General features: G+C 58.3%; 2 protein-coding genes across 2 annotated transcripts in view; one reads left to right on the top strand and one right to left on the bottom strand.

Annotated features, from left to right (window-relative positions):
- Nucleotides 1-662: 662 nt before the first annotated feature.
- Nucleotides 663-1,388, bottom strand: LOC121357445 (proline-rich protein HaeIII subfamily 1-like). The gene has a single exon (XM_041474706.1). The coding sequence runs from the start codon at nucleotides 1,386-1,388 to the stop codon at nucleotides 663-665; it is 726 nt and encodes a 241-aa protein (XP_041330640.1).
- A 234-nt stretch (nucleotides 1,389-1,622) lies between these two features.
- Nucleotides 1,623-17,493, top strand: part of MAPK4 (mitogen-activated protein kinase 4) — a 52,090-nt gene continuing 36,219 nt past the window's right edge. The window contains exon 1 of the mRNA XM_041474710.1: nucleotides 1,623-1,809. The gene's annotated coding sequence lies outside the window, so the exon portion shown is untranslated. The remainder of the gene's footprint in view (nucleotides 1,810-17,493) is intronic.

The following is a 17,493-nucleotide window of genomic DNA, read 5'->3' as shown; positions in this document are numbered from 1 at the left end:
CCTATTCCTCTTTCTGCTCGCTGTTTCCATCCTTCCACAGGCACAAGCTTCTATTAAATACCTTCCTGCTCACAGGGTAACCAGATGGGAACATCCATTTTAATCCTAGACAGCAAAACAGTAGAGTTACAGATTACTATGCCACCAGAAATTGCTTATACACCTTCGTTTCCTCCCATGTAATTCCCTGGGAGTTTTAATTTACGGGACCATTTTTTATTTTTTCTCACCACTTCCCTCGCATCAGGCAGGGTTCCTTCAGCTCCAACAAAGCAGCATGCTTGTCTGGAGGGATCAATAACTATTGAGCTATCGCGCTTCCTCCACTTAGACTGTTGAAGCAGCTTCCTTTAATTGCTCTTTCACACAGTAAATACAGCATACGGTGAATTTTTTTTCCTTTGAGGCTGCTCAGTGGGTGAAGGCACCCGCGGGTAGGAAGAGCCAGCTGCCTCACCTGTGATCCATCTGCTGGGAACGCCTCCGGAGCGGGGACACGAGGAGGCTGCCAAGCCCCGGGGGCCAAAGCGGGCCCAGAACGGTGCCACGGGAGGATGGCTCGCTGCAGACCCGCAAACCCGCAGGTTAAAAATGATCGGCGAATGCTCGCCGGGCACGGGCAGGGGAAAGGGCAGAAAGCCCAGCCAGGAGGGTCTGGCTGCTCAACACCCTCCGCTGCGAGGGGTGCCCCGAGGTGGGGACCAGGCGGGATCCCCCTCCCTCGGCTCCTCGCAGGGGCTGGGGCAGAAGGGGAGAACCAGATCCAGGGAGCGGGGAGCGGATCCCCTGGGCGGCTCCTCCCGGGACTGGCGAGGGATCACCGGGCTCACCGGGCTCCTCCCGGGGATGGCGAGGGGGACCGGACCTCTCCGTGCCTCCCCCGCCCCGGGAATGGCGAGGGGGGTCCGGACCCCTGGGGCGGCTTTCCCCGGGAATGGCGAGGGGGGAGCGGGGGGTCCCGATCCCTGGGGCGGCTTTTCCCGGGGATGGCGAGGGATGACTGGACGGACCCCTTGGTGGTTCCTCCCGGGGATGGCGAGAGGGGTTCGCACCCCTCCGTGCGGCTTTCCCTGAGACTGGCGAGGGCTGACCGGACCCCCGGGCGGTCCCTCCCCGGAACGGGTGGGGGGACCCGATGCCGGGGGCGGCTTTTCCCGGGGATGGCGAGCGAGGAGGGGACCCCCGGGCGGCTCCTCCCGCGGATGGCGCGGGGGGCTCCGACCCCTGCGGCGTCTTTCCGCGGGGATGCGAGGGATGCCCGGAGCCCCGGCGGTGCCTCCCGGGGCTGGGGGGGTTGGCGGCGGCCGGCCCCGCCCCCCGCAGGTGCCGGCGGGGCCCGGGGGTGACGTCAGGCGGGGCGGGCGCGGTGCCGGTGCCGGTCGGGCCATGGCGGAGCGGTGTGTGCCTGTATGTGCCCTGTCTGTCTGTCTTTCTGTCCGGGCGGTGTATGCCTGTATATGCTCTGTATGTGTGTCCAGCCTGTGTGCGCCCTGTCTGTCTGTCCGGGCGGTGTGTGCCTGTATGTGCCCTGTCTGTCTGTCTTTCTGTCCGGGCGGTGTATGCCTGTATATGCTCTGTATGTGTGTCCAGCCTGTGTGTGCCCTCGGGGGCGGGGGGCGCGGCCGTGCCCCGAGCGGGACCGCCCGCGGCAGCGACCCCGGCAGCGGCGCCGGTGTCGCCTCGTCCTTCCCGTGCCGCGGAGCCCCTGCCCGGAACGGAGGGGTTCAGCCCCGAGGGAGCGGCGGCTCGCTGCCCGCGCGGGCGAGCGGGGACGCCGGCGTTGCTTCTCCGCCGTTCCACGCGGGCTCGGTGCGTCTTTGTGTGCCCCGGGGGCTTCTTCGGGAGCCGTGCCCTGTCTGTGTGTCCGTGCCCCGCGGGTCTGACCGTGCCCGAGTGTCTGTGTGTGCCCTGTCTGTCTGTCTGTCTGTCCGGGCGGTGTATGCTCTGTATGTGTGTCCAGCCTGTGTGCGCCCTGTCTGTCTGTCCGGGCGGTGTGTGCCTGTATGTGCCCTGTCTGTCTGTCTTTCTGTCCGGGCGGTGTATGCCTGTATATGCTCTGTATGTGTGTCCAGCCTGTGTGCGCCCTGTCTGTCTGTCCGGGCGGTGTGTGCCTGTATGTGCCCTGTCTGTCTGTCTGTCCGGGCGGTGTGTGTCTCTATGTGCCCCATTTGCCCACACGGTCCCTCGGTGTCCGTACGTGCCCGGCGAGCCCACATGTGCCGTGTGTGCCCATGGTCCCTGTGGGTCTGTACCCGCCCTGCGAGTCCGGACGTGCCCCGGGGTGTCTCCATGAGCTGTATCCATCTATCCAGAGGTGCCGTGATGGGCTGTACCCCCCCTGTGTGCCCACATGTCCCCTGTGAACAGGGTCTGTGTGTCCCACAGGTGCCCCATGGCCGTGCAGGTCCTGTGTGTGCCACTCGTGCCCCATGGCTCTGTGGTTCCTGTGTGCCACTCATGCCCCATGGCTCTGTGGTTCCTGTGTGCCACTCATGCCCCATGGCTCTGTGGTTCCTGTGTGCCACTCATGCCCCATGGCTCTGTGGTTCCTGTGTGCCACTCATGCCCCATGGCTCTGTGGTTCCTGTGTGCCACTCATGCCCCATGGCTCTGTGGTTCCTGTGTGCCACTCATGCCCCATGGCTCTGTGGTTCCTGTGTGCCACTCATGCCCCATGGCTCTGTGGTTCCTGTGTGCCACTCATGCCCCATGGCTCTGTGGTTCCTGTGTGCCACTCATGCCCCATGGCTCTGTGGTTCCTGTGTGCCACTCATGCCCCATGGCTCTGTGGTTCCTGTGTGCCACTCATGCCCCATGGCTCTGTGGTTCCTGTGTGCCACTCATGCCCCATGGCTCTGTGGTTCCTGTGTGCCACTCATGCCCCATGGCTCTGTGGTTCCTGTGTGCCACTCATGCCCCATGGCTCTGTGGTTCCTGTGTGCCACTCATGCCCCATGGCTCTGTGGTTCCTGTGTGCCACTCATGCCCCATGGCTCTGTGGTTCCTGTGTGCCACTCATGCCCCATGGCTCTGTGGTTCCTGTGTGCCACTCATGCCCCATGGCTCTGTGGTTCCTGTGTGCCACTCATGCCCCATGGCTCTGTGGTTCCTGTGTGCCACTCATGCCCCATGGCTCTGTGGTTCCTGTGTGCCACTCATGCCCCATGGCTCTGTGGTTCCTGTGTGCCACTCATGCCCCATGGCTCTGTGGTTCCTGTGTGCCACTCATGCCCCATGGCTCTGTGGTTCCTGTGTGCCACTCATGCCCCATGGCTCTGTGGTTCCTGTGTGCCACTCATGCCCCATGGCTCTGTGGTTCCTGTGTGCCACTCATGCCCCATGGCTCTGTGGTTCCTGTGTGCCACTCATGCCCCATGGCTCTGTGGTTCCTGTGTGCCACTCATGCCCCATGGCTCTGTGGTTCCTGTGTGCCACTCATGCCCCATGGCTCTGTGGTTCCTGTGTGCCACTCATGCCCCATGGCTCTGTGGTTCCTGTGTGCCACTCATGCCCCATGGCTCTGTGGTTCCTGTGTGCCACTCATGCCCCATGGCTCTGTGGTTCCTGTGTGCCACTCATGCCCCATGGCTCTGTGGTTCCTGTGTGCCACTCATGCCCCATGGCTCTGTGGTTCCTGTGTGCCACTCATGCCCCATGGCTCTGTGGTTCCTGTGTGCCACTCATGCCCCATGGCTCTGTGGTTCCTGTGTGCCACTCATGCCCCATGGCTCTGTGGTTCCTGTGTGCCACTCATGCCCCATGGCTCTGTGGTTCCTGTGTGCCACTCATGCCCCATGGCTCTGTGGTTCCTGTGTGCCACTCATGCCCCATGGCTCTGTGGTTCCTGTGTGCCACTCATGCCCCATGGCTCTGTGGTTCCTGTGTGCCACTCATGCCCCATGGCTCTGTGGTTCCTGTGTGCCACTCATGCCCCATGGCTCTGTGGTTCCTGTGTGCCACTCATGCCCCATGGCTCTGTGGTTCCTGTGTGCCACTCATGCCCCATGGCTCTGTGGTTCCTGTGTGCCACTCATGCCCCATGGCTCTGTGGTTCCTGTGTGCCACTCATGCCCCATGGCTCTGTGGTTCCTGTGTGCCACTCATGCCCCATGGCTCTGTGGTTCCTGTGTGCCACTCATGCCCCATGGCTCTGTGGTTCCTGTGTGCCACTCATGCCCCATGGCTCTGTGGTTCCTGTGTGCCACTCATGCCCCATGGCTCTGTGGTTCCTGTGTGCCACTCATGCCCCATGGCTCTGTGGTTCCTGTGTGCCACTCATGCCCCATGGCTCTGTGGTTCCTGTGTGCCACTCATGCCCCATGGCTCTGTGGTTCCTGTGTGCCACTCATGCCCCATGGCTCTGTGGTTCCTGTGTGCCACTCATGCCCCATGGCTCTGTGGTTCCTGTGTGCCACTCATGCCCCATGGCTCTGTGGTTCCTGTGTGCCACTCATGCCCCATGGCTCTGTGGTTCCTGTGTGCCACTCATGCCCCATGGCTCTGTGGTTCCTGTGTGCCACTCATGCCCCATGGCTCTGTGGTTCCTGTGTGCCACTCATGCCCCATGGCTCTGTGGTTCCTGTGTGCCACTCATGCCCCATGGCTCTGTGGTTCCTGTGTGCCACTCATGCCCCATGGCTCTGTGGTTCCTGTGTCCCACTCGTGCCCCATGGCTCTGAGGTTCCTGTGTCCCCACTCGTGCCCCATGGCAGTGCAGGTGCTGTGTGTGCCCACTCATGCCATCTGTGTCCCTCCGTGCAGACTCATGGGTTCACACAGGCAAACCCAGTGCCTGGTGGGTCCCTGGAGCCCTTCCCTGTGCCCAGAGAGAGAAAATTCTTCTCTCCTCTGCCCTGCTCCAAGGCAGGCTGCATTTGCCCTCAGTCAGGTTTATTTCCTCTCACCTGAGCCAGACCCTCGGGGGAGGTGGCATCGGGCTTTACTGGCATCGGACATGCCTGGCGTGTGGGGAAGGTGAGTTTGGCTGGGGAGATCCATCCCGGGCTGCTGTGGTGTGAGGACCAGACAGGGGGAGGCAAACCTGACCCTGGCGTGGCAGTGGCTCTGCTGGGCTGCCCCTCCACCCCGAGGTGTGGGGCTGGGTGGGGGAGAGGGTCCCCAGGCTGAAGTGTGCATCCAGAACTCAGCCTTTGCTGGGTGTCAGAGAAGCTGGGGTGCCTCTGCCTGCCCGGGCTGTGTGCCTGGGGACATGGTGGCCCCAGGAGGGGATGTGCAGTGTCCAGGGTTTCTCTTGTCCTGGGTAGTGGACACACAGAGCTTGGCTGCTGCCGAGGGAGGGGGTCTCGTCTCTGCAGTCAGCTGTGTTTTGCTGGCTCCTCACAGTTAATTAGACACGACTAATCCTATCTGGCGCTGGGAACTTCCCAGCAAACCACAGTGCTTTTCCCTCTCCCGGTCTGAGCAGGATCCCAGCCTCCTGCAGAACGAGGCCTGGGGACAGGGACATCTTTTTGAGCCCCTTGGATGTGGTTGGGGTGGCAGCTCAGAGGTGCAGTGCACTGACCTTGCAGAGGCTGGACAGGTGTCCGTCAGGTGGAAGGTGACAAGCCCTGTGGAGGATTGCAGGGAAAGTAAGGGCTGTAAGGAGGGTATTGGAGGAATAAGGGCCACAGCTGGACTTCTGAGGATAAATTTCACAGCCAGCAGGTGAGCTTCAGCACTCCCCATCCCTGCAAAAGAGGAGGGGGCAAAGGGACACGATAATCCCTGTTCCACCCATGCCCTTGTGCTTGGGAGCGCCATCAGTGCGTGCCCTGCGCTGGCCTTGGAGCCAAAGCAGAGCGGAGTCGGGCTCTCTTAGGGATATGAGTCAGGGGTGGGTTTATCAGTTTAGGGTTAATGGTTGGTGATCTTGGAGGGCTTTTCCGACCTAAGCGAGTCTGTGATTCATCTCAGTCCTTTCCCTCCTGCAGCTGAGCACAGCCTGTTAGTAGGGACTGATAAAACCTGAAACCCCAATCAGATGATGCGTGTTTGGAGGGAATGGCATTGATCTGGGAACATCTCGACCAACCTGGAGTCCTCCATGCAGAAGGTCGTGTTTGTCCCTTCTGTACACCTAGGACAGAGTCGTGAAGGAGCTGGGATAGCTCCTCGCCCTGCTCTTGCCCCCTGGGTGCTGGGCTGCCAGGCAAAATCTCCAGAACGGGCATTCTGGGCTGGAATTACCCCTCAGATCTGCAGCCTGTGTGAGCCAACTCGAATTACCCCTCAGATCTGCAGCCTGTGTGAGCCAACTCGAATTACCCCTCAGATCTGCAGCCTGTGTGAGCCAGCTCGCTTGCAGTTGGAGCTGCTTTAGGGGATGCTGTTTGTTTGCCCTTGCTCAGGGCCCTAAAAGGGTCTGTTCCGAGCTGTCCCCCACCAAACAGGGGGGACAGGTGCCTCCAAGTGAGGCTTGTTTCCCTCTTCGGAAAGCCTCATATGCAGGCCAGGCAAACGCCTTTCAGGGTGCTGGTTCTGATCTGGATAGCTGAGCTCGAGAGGGCTAAATTTAAGCGAGATGAATCTCACCCGGTGCTTGCAAACCTTGGTTTTCAGACTTTTCGCCTTGATCTTTGCTTTTTTTAGCATGACCCTGCTGTTCTCCTACCACTCAGGACTCTTCCCAAGCACAGAAAATGCTTCTGAAACTTTCCACCCCCCCAGGTGGGAGGTGTTGCAGAAATGCAACTGCAGGGAAGCATTTGCAGCTCATCCTCCTTGCCGGCGCAGAAGCCCGGGTTAAACAAGCAGCCTGTTAATTTTGTGTTAATGGCTCTGAGCAACGGCGAGTCCCCCCCCCCTCCACCCCTTTCCTCCCTACCGTGTGCCAACATTTAATTGCTCTCACTCTGGAGAGATGCTATCTCTTTTCAAGGTTGAACTTATCTAGTTTTGACTTGCAGGGGGGGATGTTGCCGTGTCCTTGTCTCGGAGGTCACTCGTCGCTCCGCGCCCGCAGTGGCGGGGTCACCTCCGGAGCCCCAGGGTGCTGTCCCCTCTCTCCGCGGGGCTCCTGCTGCTCCCCGCCTGGTTTTTGTGGCACCCTCGGGACGTGGCTGCTGCGGCCGTGTTGCCCAGGTGCCCGTCTGGGCGCAGCCATGGGTGTCAGCTCGCTTTTTTCCTCCTTACGGACGTGTTCCCGCTGCCCCCTCAGGGAAATCGCTCCCGCTTTGTGCTGCTGCCATAGGCGGGAGATGCTCCGTGCTCATCCCAAACCTTCCCGGGCCCTGGCAGCGGTCTCTGTCCTGGCCCCGTGCATCTCCCTGCATCACAAACCCGGACTGTGGCCTCTCTGAGGCGATCTAGGCCACCGACCAACCATCCGTGAGTTACTGCGGCTTTTCGTGTTAGGGATTTAATGTAATCCAGGGAAGGAGTCAGGGATGGGGCTGGGCAGTGACAGCAACCCCCGAGGAAGGTGCTTGGATGCTGTTTCTGCACGGGCAGCAGCCACACCGGGGCTGTCTCAGCCGCACCTGATGCGTGAGGAGTTGGTTACACCTGCTGTGAGATCCGCCCTCAGGGTATTCTGTGCTCTGCAGAAATGTGGGCAAACACTGTGTCGAGGCAACAGCGGTGTCTTTAGATAGATAATAAGTCTCCTAAATAGATCTAATTCCAGGAAACTCAGCTGGCTGATTGGAATTGTATTTTTAGTCTCCAGTTCGTGTATTTACCTGAAATTTCTGTCCTGCTGCTCTAGCTGGAGCTGACCCCGGGTTGCCTGCTGCTCCTGCCTTTTTCCCAAATACTCAAAGTTCCCGAGTTCCACCAGTTGGTCTGGAAATGCTTTATTTTGGCAGATGTCTGGCAGTACTGAAATTTCTGTCGCCAAGGGGCCTTAAGGGGTGGTGAAGGGGTTTTAGAGCAGGTTGCACGGAGGGTTGGTGGGACAAGCCCTGCTTTGGCACACTGGGGTGCACATGGTGGTTGATCCAAGGGCTCCTCTCATCCTCTTTGGCAACTGTTTCATCAGTTTTACTGATGGTACCTAATAGTGAATCTGGCAGATTTCTAATTCTCTATTCCTGGCATGCTTTAAAAGTGCCTTATTTTTCAATTAATTCTGTTAGCTGTACGGATTTAATGGATTCCTTTAGAGGTCCCCATCAGTCACCGACACTGGACATTTCTTTTCCAGCGCCGTTTCTCTCTCCTTTCCTGTGCCTAGAAAGATCACGTTCCCATGCATTTCCCACGTCTCATTTTTGCCAGAATGGCTTTCTCATTATTTAAATCCTGCTGCTTTTCCAGGTTTGTGACTTCTGGGGTCTTTGGTAGAAGCTTTAAGCGGGTTCCTTGCTTTCACTGATGCCAGCGACTGCTCTGGGCTTCTTAAAATTTGCCCTTTTAAAGTCATACGCTGCTGCCGTTATTTTGGGCTCGCCATTCCTGTGAGCAGCAGAGAAGCAGAAAGAAACTATAATAGAAGAAGACTTGCATTAGACATGGCAGTTCGTTTTGGCCTCGTCCCTGTCACGCAGACCTGCTGCCACACTCCATGGACAATTAATGCTGGAACGTGAGCCGTTCCTTGTGCCAGCAGCGGCTTCCCATCCCAAAGATTTGTGAGCTCCGTGGGTCTGGTAGCAGTCCCTCACGAGTTGTTTGCATGGTGGCATTTTTATTTGCCCCCCTGGGTGTGGGGATGTGATGGATGGTGGCAAGATGTCCCTGTGCAGGTAGAGGAGTGACATTCGGTGCTTGGCTGTGTGACACCGCTGGGGAGGGAAATCACGTACACCACGTGGTAGAATTATTTTGGCACTCTGAACTCTTCATTTGTGCCTCGATGTCCTCCTGCTGCTGTCCCAGGTGACCCCTCAGACCCGGCCAGGTGCTGGGGGGCAGGCGTGGAGCCGGCCGGTGCGGCCCGGGCTGGGCTCCGGGAGGAACCGAGTGCTGCCCCTGCCCAGCTGAGATTAAACACTGAGCTGCTTCCAGGGCTTTCCAGGCAGGATTGCCCATCAGGATTTACAGGAGCCGATTTCAGCCCGGCTGAAAGGTGCCAGGGTGACCTTGCCGTCACTCCCTGTCCCCGGGGCTGGATCAGGAGCGGGACCAGCTCCCAAATCTCCCCACTGAAAGCTCCCCCTGGCTGGGAGGCTGCGGGGGGAATTAACGCCGCTCGTTCCTGCAGCGCTTTCCACCCGAGCCAAGCCTGTCTTTAAAAAGCAGCCAGCGTGGTTGTGCTTGGAACAGGCAGCTCGGTTTCTATATTACACACAGCGCTCGTCTCCGTAGGAAGCCGGCCAGCCCACGCCGCTGCCGCAGCCCGGAGCCGCCGGCTCTTCCCGGCTCCTCGGGGCGTTCCCGGCAGGCAGGGAAGGAGCAGGGGCTGCGCACGGAGCTCTGCGGAGCGCTGGCTGTGTGCCCCCCGCGCTCCCCGGGGCAGGGCTGTCCCCTCCCGGGGGACCGGCCATCCTCACACTGCCCCTGTGTCCCGAGCCTCCCCTGCCCTGCCCTGCCGGGTGAACATCGCCCTCCTGCTGCCCCTGTGAGCCCCAAGCCTCCCCTGCCCTGCCCTGCCGGGTGAACATTCCCCTCACACTGCCCCTGTGAGCCCGAGCCTCCCCTGCCCTGCCCTGCCCTGCCGGGTGAACATTCCCCTCCTGCTGCCCCGAGCCTGGCTCGGGTCCCTGTGGTCTCCCGGGAAGTGCTTTGGCCGTGCCTCAGTGTCCCGTTACAGCCCCTCTGAATTCAGGGAACAGCAGACAGTCCTCCCCAGCTGAGTGCTGCTGGTGTCCATCTGTCCCAGCTGTCTGGGTTGTTTGCACAATTTAATTCTTGGCTACACCTGATTTTACAACCGGATTAATTTCATGGCAACTGATACACCTGCAACAATTAGCTATGTAAACCAAGATAAAAGGCCAATCAAATTTCATGGTTTGGAGTGCAGGCTGCTTCCAGCTGGAGGCTTCCTAAGCCCTTCTGAAATCCCTCCCCAGAGGAAGCCCTGCAGGCCATCTCCAGCCCCCAGCGAGGCTTGTTCCTCTGTGGAATGAGTGAGATGGGGAATGCGGCGATGAGCAGGGAGGCTGAGCCTTGGGGAGCAAGGCTGCTCCCCTTGCCCACCTCTGGCTCTCTGATCCATCCCCCTGGCAGGAGCCGGGGGTGTTCCCAGCCCCAGGAACGGGGTGCTCCGGCAGCTCTGGAGGCAGGGCCGGGTTTGCAGGCAGGCTGGAAACCCCTCTGTCCGGGCTCTGTGCTCCATCGAGTGCCCTGCCCCGTGCTGTGGGACACGGAAAGTTCTGAACATCGCAGAGCACCTTTGGCTAAAGGCAAATTAAACCCTCTGCGACGGGGCAGGGCTGGAAATGCCGGTGTGGAAATAGGTCCTGGCTTACAATGACTTCAAGGACAGCGGGTAGGTGCTGGGCTTCTCGGGATCGGATCCATCTGGGACCGCTTCCAATTAAAATGAGATCAAGGAGAATGGGACGAGGGAAAAAAAGGCAGTTGTCTGTGCATTTCTGTCAGGATTGCAGCGTGAAGCCTTGGGCTGGGTTCAGTGCTGGGCTCCTCTCCGCACTCCCCAGGGGTGCCCAGTAAGGTTGGTTTGCTCCTGGTTTTGTTCCAGGTGGCTGTGGCTGTAATTCCCACCCTGCATCCCAGGAGTGGTGCTGGGATGGGCAGGTGAGGAAGGGGCTGCACCCCCTGGGGGTCAGAGCTGTGCTCCTGGGACTAGAGCAGGGCAAGGCCAGGGAAATTCATCAGGTCATGGATCTGCTGGAGCTCCTCAGGCCTGAACCAGGGGAATCCTGGTCAGAGGATAGCTGGGAGAGCTGGGGCTGTTCCCCTGCACAAGAGAAGGCTCCAGGGACACCTCAGAGCCCCTGCCAGGGCCTCCAGGAGAGCTGCACAGGGACTGGGGACAAGGCCTGCAGGGACAGCACACAGGCAATGGCTGCCACTGCCACAGGGCAGGCACAGATTTTGGCATCTTGGGCAGGAATTGCTGGCTGGCAGGGTGGGCAGGCCCTGGCACAGGGTGCCCAGAGCAGCTGTGGCTGCCCCTGGATCCCTGGCAGTGCCCAAGGCCAGGCTGGATGGGGCTTGGAGCAGCCTGGGATGGTGGGAGGTGTCCCTGCCCATGGCAGGGGGTGGCACTGGATGGGCTTTGAGGTCTCTTCCACCCTAAGCCATTCCGGAATTCTGTCACTGGTTTGTGTTTCTCTTACAAGCAGTGGATCTGGCCTGTGTTCAGGCACCTGCACCCAGGAGACTATTTCAGATAATTTAAGAACTGCAGTTCTTTTGCTCTCTGTGAATTCTCCTTTCTCCATAGCTTTTTGTTCGTTTTAGTTTTTTTTTTTTTTTTCCAATGTGAGGTTGTATCAACTTGAGAAAGGCTTTCTCCAGAGCTTGCCAAGAGCAGGCCAGGCTTAGTTCCCTTCCACACGACCTCCAGGCTGAGCATGGCCAAGTGCAGAAACGCCGTAAATTAGAAATAATGACGTGTTCTCAGTGAGGCAGTGAGCAGGCAAGGGCTGTCCTCGTGCTCAGGAGGGCTGGGAGCCAGGAATGGTGGCCAGGGAGCTGCTCCTGGGGGAGCCAGAAAGGGAACTCTTGGGAAGCAGGAATGCCTGTGGGATGGAGAGGTATCTTGTAGCTCCTGGAGTCACTGTTGGGCTGAAAGGGATGCTGCAGCTCTGGGGCCAGGCGTGTGTCCAGCTGTGTTAGCTCCCAAAATCCCTGCTGGTCACACCTGCTCCCAAAATCCCTGCTGGCCAAATGTGCTCCCAAAATCCCTGCTGGCTGCACCTGCTCTCAAAATCCCTGCTGGCCAAATGTGCTCCCAAAATCCCCGCTGGCCACACCTGCTCCCAAAAGTCCTCTCTCCAGAAAGGCATTTAGAGTCTTTGTCCCTTTGAGTCATTAGGAATGCCCCCCAATCTCTTCTGTTGAAGATGGGCCTAAGGTTAAAAAAAAATCCTAATTGAATCCTAAAAAAAAAAATAGCTAATTGCTGTCTGCTTCGAGCGCAGGGTGTGTTGTGGAAGAAGAGAAGCAGCTGGGAGGAAATCCCGATTGTAATAACGCTTGCAGGATCTTTCCAGGACATGGGAATGCTGTGTGTTCCAGCAGATCCATGGCAGGATTAGTGTCGTGGCTGAGCAGACAGGGAGGAAAACGGCACAGCAAAGTTTGGGAAGCTCATTGCTCCCTGTGGAGCAGCCTGGCTTGGTGCTTGTGCTCTTCTCGGTGAGGCTGAGGGGCCAGGCAGCCCTGCAGACCCGCGGAGGCTGTGGGGTGACACTGGCACAGGACACTCCCTGCCGGGCTGCACGGTGCCTGGCCCCCTGGAGACCCAAATTTCCAACGGTTTGGGCTCACAGCCTGGAATCTAAGCTCATTTCCGACTCTGACCTCCTTTATCTGAGTAAATCTCACGTGCCTGCTACTACTCAGACAGCAAAAATAATCTTTGCTGCCGTGATATGTGTGTCAGCTTTTCCTCATCCCAGCAAAGTGCTGTAAGAGCTGCAAAATGCTTCGGAAACAGGAGAATTTTTGAGCAGCAGAGATTGAAAGGGAAGGGGGGAAAGTGAGTCTCTGGGACTTAGAAACCAAACCCCTCAGCTAGGTTTCCTTGGCACGATTCCTTCTGCAGAATGGTCTTGCTGCTGCCCACTGGAGCCAAATGTGAAGGGAGGGATTAAAGCTGTGAAACTGCTCCATCCTGATGGCTCTTGCACAGTGCTGGGCAGAGCAGAAGGGGCGTTTCAGAGCAATATTTAGCTAAATAAATGCTGGGCACTGTGGGGTCTGGAGCCCCAGCTTGATTGCGTTGCTCTCAGCGAGGCTGTGCTCTAAGCCTGCATTTAATCCACCAGGTTTGGGAGCAGAGCAGATCACCCAAAAACCACCAGCAAGCTCCCGGCTGTGCTGTGAGCTGCTGCCCCGCTCCCTCCTCCCTTCTGGGCTCCAGTCTGGGTGGGGAGCGGGGTCACAGCGGCTCAGGTGATTCTTGTGCAGCTGGCAGCGGGCAGGCAGCGCTGGCTGTGACCCCCTGAGGGATCTTTGGGCTCCGAGACCTCTGCCCACCTCCTGCTTGAGCCTTCTCTTCACCAAAAGGGAGGTGCTGGAACGCTTCTCCTCCTTGGACAGCCTGGACACGAGGAGCTGTGAGTGATGTCCCACCCCGAGGGATGAGGGAGCACCAGGACTGCCAGGCTGAAAGGAACAACAAAAGCTGGCAGAGTTTTGGTAGATTGCACCCTCGGCATGGGAATTGGTGTGTTAGTGCTTGATCTCCAGTATAAGCACACAGCAGAGGAGTTTGGATGAAGGGCTAAGATGAAAGGGAGGAGAGAAAGAAATAGATGGATTAAATACTGTCCAGGGCGGCCTGGGTGTCTGTTCCGGGATAGCCTGGGTGTCTGTCCCGGGATAGCCTGGGTGTCTGTCCCGGGATAGCCTGGGTGTCTGTCCTGTAATAGCCTGGGTGTCTGTCCCAGAGCAGCCTGGGTGTCTGTCCAGGGCAGCCTGGGTGTCTGTCCCAGGACAGCCTGGGTGTCTGTCCTGTAATAGCCTGGGTGTCTGTCCCGGAATAGCCTGGCTGTCTGTCCCAGGGCAGCCTGGGTGTCTGTCCAGAGCAGCCTGGCTGTCTGTCCCAGGATAGCCTGGCTGTCTGTCCCAGGGCAGCCTGGGTGTCCAGGACAGCCTGGGGACCTGCACAGGAGCCCGTGGTGGAGCAAACCCAGCAGACCCCAGCCCAGTCCTTGTTGCAGGGGAGCTGGAGGACTGGCCAGATGTGCTTCCTCCCTCACCACAACCCCATTAAAATTTAAGGGTAAAAGTGGGAGTAATGAAAGAGAATTTTCTATTTAAGGCTTTTAATTCATTTTTACCTCCAGCTTTAGCTGGAATTTGTGCAAACCACTGGCAAGGCAATTAAAGAGACTTTTTAATGGGTTATTTTTGTCGCTTCACCATGGTGGGAGCTAAAGATCCCAGGCTGTGAGATGCCTGGGGTAGGGGCCATCCCTTTGCTGTGTGCTCTGATGTTTAATCCCTAATTGGGTTTTATTCACGAGCTCTGGCTGAGTCACAACAAGAGGGAAAGGTGGAGGGTTATGGCTGGATGGAACATGGGGAGCAAAATATCCAGGCTGCAGCTCCCCAATGCTTCCAGGCTGGATTCATCCTGGAAAGGAAGAGTAAAGGGCTTTGGAAAATGAAGTGCACGGTTTGTTTTGGATGGTTGATGGCTATTTTGTAGGAGTAAGCTCCAAAAACAAAAAGCAATGAAAAAAAACCAGATTGCCTGAGAGTTCCTCTTAAATCCTGAGGGCTGCTGGGAGAAAGTGAGGGTGGGTACGAGGGTGTGGGATTTCCTGGGTGGGAATGTGATGCCTGCAAAGCAGCCCTGTTCCTCCAGGTGAACACATGGGACAGAGCCGCGGGTCTCACCACATGAAGGTACCGTGGTGGCCGGGAAATCTAATTCCAGACTTGTTTTTGGGGCCGTTTTCCTGGTTTTGGGGACATTTTGCTGGGAGCTCCCCTGTGTGCAGGCAGACAAAGGACTTGGGGCTTGTCAGCCCTGTGGGAGCGCAGGTGCCCTGGGGGACCTGGTGCAAACAGCAGCGTGCTCATCCCGGGTCAGCCTGGCTTCCTCGGTATCCCTGGCTCAGCGAGGAGGGACTGACCAGAACTGTGCTCCCCTGCAGCCCCTGAGCCCATCCCACAGCTCAGCACGGGAGGAAGGCAGGCCTGGGTCTGGCTCCATTAATTTCTCGTGCAGCTCTGCCAAGGGAGACCAAGGGTGGATCTGTTTCCCTCTGCAGCCTTCATCCATTCAGCTCCTGCCCGCATTAACACACCTCTGCTGCCTTGTGATCCCGCCCTCCCAGGTTATTTGGGGAAATGCTTTCTAAAAATAGCCTCCTGGTTTTTCCGGTGTTATCCTGTGCAGCCCTAAGAACCTGCCTAGAAAGGCTGTCCAGCTCATTGATGTTTCCTTAAAATGCAGCTAATCCGTGTAATCTCATTATAGTGGTAGGTGATTATACTGACAGCAAGCTCTAGCAGTGGTCCAGCAAAGCCTTTTGTTCCCTGTCTGTTATGTGGGTGGCTAAAAGTCGCTAGGAGCACATTTTGGGTTTTGTCGGTGTGTTTTAGGGGCAGGACTTACAATATTTTTGCTTTGATCCCCTAGGAAAAAATGTCCTGCATTGTTTGTGACGATGCTAGGGCATTTTTGCCCCTGTCCCTCAGCTTTGCTGGCCGCTGGCACCCCATGGCTGTGCAGCAGGGTCTCCCAAAATTACTGGGCAGCATTAAAGCAGCAGAGATGGTTTCTTACAGCAGAGTAGATGAGCTTTGCCACATGTGTGTGGGATTCCCGCTGTGCCTGTGTGCAGGTGTGGGACGGCCCCTCTCTCTAGGGAGTCAGCCCAAGGAAAAGGCAGATTTTGGGGTGCTGAGTGATGCCTCCCTGCACTGGGAGCACCTGCCCAGCTTCACCAGGCAGGCTGGATGTGTGGCACACAGAAAGCTGGCTGAGCGAGGAACAGCAGGGCAGTTAGGGCTGGGAAGGGGGCTCCAGCCCGCCCTGGGAGAGGGCAGATCCCAGGAGAGGCTCCGTGAGCCCCTGTGAGCTGGGTCAAGGAGTGGCTCAAGTGGCCAAGCCCAAGTGGCCAAGCCCTGCTGTGCTTCCTGTGCCCCGCTAGGTCTGGGCACTCTGCTGGGGGTCCTGCTGGTCTCCCCAAGGCCGGGGCAGCCTTGGCTGGGCAGCGTGGGGTACGGGGCTGCGTGTGCTCACTGCTGGCTGTGCTGGTGCTGGCTGTGCTTGGTGCTGGCTGTGCTGGGTGCTGGCTGTGCTGGGTTCTGGCTGTGTTTGGTGCTGGCTGTGCTGGGTGCTGGCTGTGCTGGGTTCTGGCTCTGCTCGGTGGCCTTGTCCCATCGTCATCAAATCACAGAATACCCTGAGCTGGAAGGGACCCCCAAGGATCACCCAGCCCAGCTCCTGCCCTGCACAGCCCCCCAACAACCCCACCCTGAGCATCCCTGGCAGGGTGTCCAAAGGCTCCTGGAGCTCTGGCAGCCTCGGGGCTGTGCCCATTCCCTGGGGAGCCTGGGCAGTGCCAGCACCCTCTGGGGGGGAGCCTTTCCCTGATATCCAACCTAAACCTCCCTGGCACAGCTCCAGCCGTGCCCTGGGTGCTGTCCCTGTCACCTCTGGCAGATCAGTGTCTGCCCCTGCTGTTCCCCTCACGAGGAAGCTGTAACTGCAGCGAGCTCTCCCCTCAGTGTCCTCCACCCGAATGGGCCAGGTGCCCTCAGCCACTCCTCACGTGGCCCCTCCAGACCCTTCCCCATCCCCGTGTCCCTCCTTTGGACACTCTGACAGCTTTAGATCCTCCTCACGTTGTGGCAGCCCCAGTGGCACCGTGCCCCTCCTCGCTGGTGTCCCTGATGTCCCCAGCGCAGGGCTGTCCCCCCTGGCTCAGAGACACTGCTGGCTCAGATCCAGCAGGACACCCAGGTCCCTTTCCATGGCCCTGCTGCCCAGCAGTGGCCTGCAGCCCCCTGGCCTCCATGGAGTGTCCCTCTGGCCACAGGGCTGGCTGCGGGTGGGTGTCTCTGCAGTCAGCTGCTCCCCAAGGCTGCAGCTCCCCTGAACGCTGGGGCAGCTCCCGGGAGAGCCGAGGGCACGGGATGTTCCTGGTGGGGCACAGCAGTGTGAGCAGCAAGGGTGAACCCTTTCCCGAGGTGCAGACAGATGGGGCTTTTTCCCCTCTCCATAAAGCCCGTCCTCGCTGTTTGCCCACGCTGAGTATGCAGATCTGCGAGCCGTCCTGCCCCAGAGCGAGCTGGTGAGATTTGTCAGCAAGCAGGATTAAAGGGGAGGCACAGCCCGGCTGTGCAGGCACTTCTGTGAGATCCCAGAGCAGCGTTTGGAGAGGACAGGGCTCTCTCTGCAGAGATACCTATCTCTGGGGCCCATGGAGGGTTGGAGGAGCTGCTCTGCCATGGCTCTGCCTTGCTGGCACATGCTGCACATACCTCCTTTGGGGCAAATTCCTCACACAGGCTTCTCAGAGACAGTAAGAAAACCCTCTAGGGCTGTTTCTGTATGTTTTTCAAAAAGTTATTTTTTTAATATCTATCCTGCTTTTGCTTATCTTCGTCCAGCCCCTCCAGTGATAACACAGGCAGAGCCCTGACCATGGCGTCCCGGGGAGGAAAGGCTCAGCTCTCTGACAAAGTGCCAGCTCAGATTGTGGATTTCTAATCTCTTTTTTTCTGGAAGAAAAGGCTGTAGGTGCCAAACCAAAAGGGCAAAGTGATTTGCCCCAATGAGGTATCATGTTTCTGCTCTGATTTATGGTGAGGGGAGAGGCTTCTGAGTCATCCGTTCCAGGAACTGCTTTATTTTGGTAACAGAGATAATTCTGCTGGTTTTAAATCAATGTGTTGTCAGTCAGCAAAAGTGCGGGATGGGAACCGCAGCTGGCACGGCTGGGGTTGACCAGG

Source organism: Pyrgilauda ruficollis, unplaced genomic scaffold, assembly GCF_017590135.1.
Source record: "Pyrgilauda ruficollis isolate IOZ18807 unplaced genomic scaffold, ASM1759013v1 scaffold332, whole genome shotgun sequence".
Lineage (NCBI taxonomy): Eukaryota > Metazoa > Chordata > Aves > Passeriformes > Passeridae > Pyrgilauda > Pyrgilauda ruficollis.
Note: the sequence above shows the minus strand (reverse complement) of the source record. Positions and strands in the feature narration are given on the sequence as shown.